This window comes from Sinocyclocheilus grahami, unplaced genomic scaffold (assembly GCF_001515645.1).
Source record: "Sinocyclocheilus grahami isolate Dianchi unplaced genomic scaffold, SAMN03320097.WGS_v1.1 scaffold678.1, whole genome shotgun sequence".
Lineage (NCBI taxonomy): Eukaryota > Metazoa > Chordata > Actinopteri > Cypriniformes > Cyprinidae > Sinocyclocheilus > Sinocyclocheilus grahami.
The window spans coordinates 45491-49052 of NW_015505857.1; the positions used below are offsets into that span (position 1 = coordinate 45491).

At 35.5% G+C, this 3562-nt stretch overlaps 1 protein-coding gene across 1 annotated transcript in view; it reads left to right on the plus strand.

Moving 5' to 3' along the window:
* LOC107559199 (uncharacterized) overlaps positions 1-3154 on the plus strand; it is a 16192-nt gene extending 13038 nt beyond the window's left edge. Inside the window, exons 4-5 of the mRNA XM_016242955.1 lie at positions 2307-2426; positions 3143-3154. Of these exons, the coding sequence (XP_016098441.1) occupies positions 2307-2426; positions 3143-3154 (132 nt within the window). The remainder of the gene's footprint in view (positions 1-2306; positions 2427-3142) is intronic.
* Positions 3155-3562: the final 408 nt, after the last annotated feature.

Here is a 3562-nt window from a genome sequence, read left to right on the forward strand (position 1 = left end):
AAAATTTTTGAAAATTGAGGTAGCAGAGAGACAGGTCTATAGTTTGTGAAGATGTGCTTCTTTCCATTTTTATACATTGGTATTACTTTTGCAATTTAAATTTTATTTGGAACTATTCCAGTCTGAAATTATTCATTGCATATGTACGTTAGAGGTTTTGAAATACTATTTATTACTTTTTTAATTAGTGTCATATCTATATCATAACAATCAGTAGATGTTTTATTTTTGCATTTATTAACAATAGTTTTAATCTCTGTCTCACTCACATCAGAGAGAAAGATGGTCTTCGCATTCCTTTCTATGAATGACTCACTCAATTCATTACTTCCATACTCAGGAATTATTGCTGCTAAATCTGGTCCCACATTTACAAAAAATTAATTGAAACTATTTACTATATTATGCATATTAAAGTTTTCACCATTCATATCAATAAAATAATCTGGATATGGATTCTTATTTGTTTTATCTTTAATTAAACTATTTAGTATACCCCATACCCCTTTAATATTATTTTTGTTTTCATTTAATACATTTTTATAGTATAATTTCTTACTAGTTCTTATTATATTAGTCGATTTATTTTTATATGATTTATATTTGTTTTCGCATTATTTTTTCCTTAATTTAATAAATTGTCTATATAGAGTATTTTTCTTTTTACAAGCATTTTGTAAACCCTTAGTTAACCATGGACGTTTTATACATTTATTTTTGTAGTTGATTCGATGAATGGGACAGTTTTTGTTATATAATGTGCTAAATATTTCTAAAAAACTATTGTACGCTCTATCCACATCTTTGTCTTTGTATACAATGTTCCAGTCTTGTTCCATTAAGTCGTAATTGAGTGAATTAATTGCTTCTTCTGTCTTTATATGTTTATATACAGCTTTTTGGGGAGTTTTGTTATTTTTATAATCGACATCATACAATGTGAAGACTGGCAGATGGTCAGTTATGTCATATATCATTAGGCCACTGACACAGTGTATTCAATGTTATTTGTGAAAATATTATCAGTGAGTGTGGCACTGTGTGAAGTAATTCTACTGGGTCTAGTGATGGTTGGGTATAAACTCATACTGTACATCCTGTTCACAAATGCATCTGTTATTTTATGTTTATTTGAATTTATTAGATCTATATTATAATCTCCACATATGAATAGCATTTTGTTACTTGCTATAGAAAATATATTTTCCATCCAGTCAATAAATGACTCCATACTTGAGTGACCTATATATACAACTTATAATAATATTTTTTTCTTTTCATTGTGAATTTCAATCGATATACATTCTAGTATATCATTTATTGTTAATGTCATCTTGTCAATTACTTTAAACTTAAAATTGTTATGGACATATATAGCAACTCCCCCACCTGCTTTGTTTACTCTGTTTATATAATTGAGGTCATAACCTTCTAATACAAAATCAATTCCTTTATCCACATTGAACCATGTTTCGGATATTGCTATAACACTGAATGGATGTGTAAACTGTTGTAAATAATTTGTATACATGCTTCTGCTGTTGAAGTGTATGATTGGAAATGTCCCTTCTGAGTTAGTACTGTTGTTATAATTATCTTCAGTAAAGTAGTTACAGCTAATATTGATAGATGAGAAAAACATGTTATAAGGGTCTATTTCATCTTCCAAGTCTTGTTCATTATGCTCAGTGTAATCAAATGATTTCAGTTCCAAGTGTTCATAGTTCAGAATCCTTTGTTGTAGCCCTATGTCGTTAATGTCTCTTGAAGTAAGTGAAATGTGATTGGATGTCATTGTGTTGGTGTACACAGTTGTTGGTGTTTCTTTTGTTTTTTTTTACCTCATTGATCCTGTAGCATTATATTTATCCAGCTCCTCCATGCTTCTTATGACCAAAACCTTCCGCCTCTGGCGTTCCGTTAAGTTTGATGAATATTTTGCAGTTAGTAACCCAAGTGTTTTGAATTTTGTTTTGCTTCCTCAGATACCTGGCTTTTCTGGCTATATCCGCATTCCTCTTGGTTAGATGATCATTCATGAATACATTAGTGCCCTTCAATTTCTTTCCTTGTTTAAGCAGTGCGATCTTATTTTTTCTGTTCACAAACCTCAATATCACTGCTGGCATGTCGTTGTCCTTCCTCCTGGGGAGAGGGTGGCATGCCTCGATGTTGTCCACATCAAGCAAAATCCCTCTGGACTCGAGAAAGGCTGCCACCTGTTGTTCCGCGGAGCTCACCTCCATCTCCATCCACTCTCTGCTCCAGATCTGCTATCCTTTTAACCTCTTGACTTCCTCCAGCAGTTCGAGAAGCTGTTTCTGTTGAGTCTTTATTACCGTTACATCCTCCGCAAGAAAGTCAAAGAAAGTGACTTTCTAATTTCGTCCACCTCTTCCCACACTGGATTTTTCTTCGGTGGCATGGTGATGGGGAAAAAAATAAATAAAAATGACACACTGTGAACAGCCCTCGAGTGTGTGTACAGACGAGTTCGGGTCTTTCCCTGCGCCGCTGAATGAGTGCTTATTGGAGTAGTTCGAGTGAAGAAACTCCGCTCACATCTCACGACATGGCACACAGCAATGGCATCACTCCAGATATCATCTGAGCATCATCGATCCAAGTGAATGTCTCTTTAAAAATAAAAGTCTAAAATGTGATCAAAATTTTCTTTCAATTATTCACATTCAAATATTTTCTATATTAAAGATAACTATACCCTATTATAACGTAAATGCTATTAAGATCGTTGCAGATTTTGTAAATCCTACACAAGAACCATTATTACATGTTTTATTTTATCTTTGTGGACAAAGTTAATTTATTATATGTTAATCATTCTTATTGGCTAGTCACAGTTCTACAGGTATACACAGCTGGCCTTCGCGTGACAGGCGGAGATACTGTCCACTATACTAATGAGGAGCTGTGCATGCATGAGTTCGCCCCCAGCCAACGCCACTGCACCAACATTACTAACCAAAGCATGGCTTTTTCTTACGCTGACCCAGCCCTTACACCATAAAATACCAGATGGACCCATCATCAGCTGAAGTCGTTTTACTTTTGGAATGCTACACGTTACAGGGTCATTATTTGGACTCTTTTATTTGTTTAATTGTTTTCTCCAACTTCTCAGATGGAGGCATGAGAAAGAGATTGTATTGCCTTCATTGGGCTAGTGGTTACTGGGCGACCGAAGGGACTTTTGTGACTTTTACTCCTCCTGTTTGGAGTGAGGGGTTGCTGAAATGCAACTGGGCTGGTGTCGGCACCCTAGATTACCCTTGGCGAGCGTAGTGGTTTACCAAAAGGAGCGCACAGGCCCAAGGGCATGGAGACACAGCTCGAGATTCTCTTCATTATTGCATAAATCTTTTACCTTTCACTAAAGATTTCCGTGGAGGGGACCTTTTTGCAAGTGATCTGTGTTTTTGGAGGCTTTGATCACAGCAGAGCTGCACAGGAATGTCAAGAACAGAGTGAATTTAGCCGTCCACCAACACATAGTGGGAGGATGCGCAACTGGTCACCTTCTATATTTGCAGCCTTTGCGGTT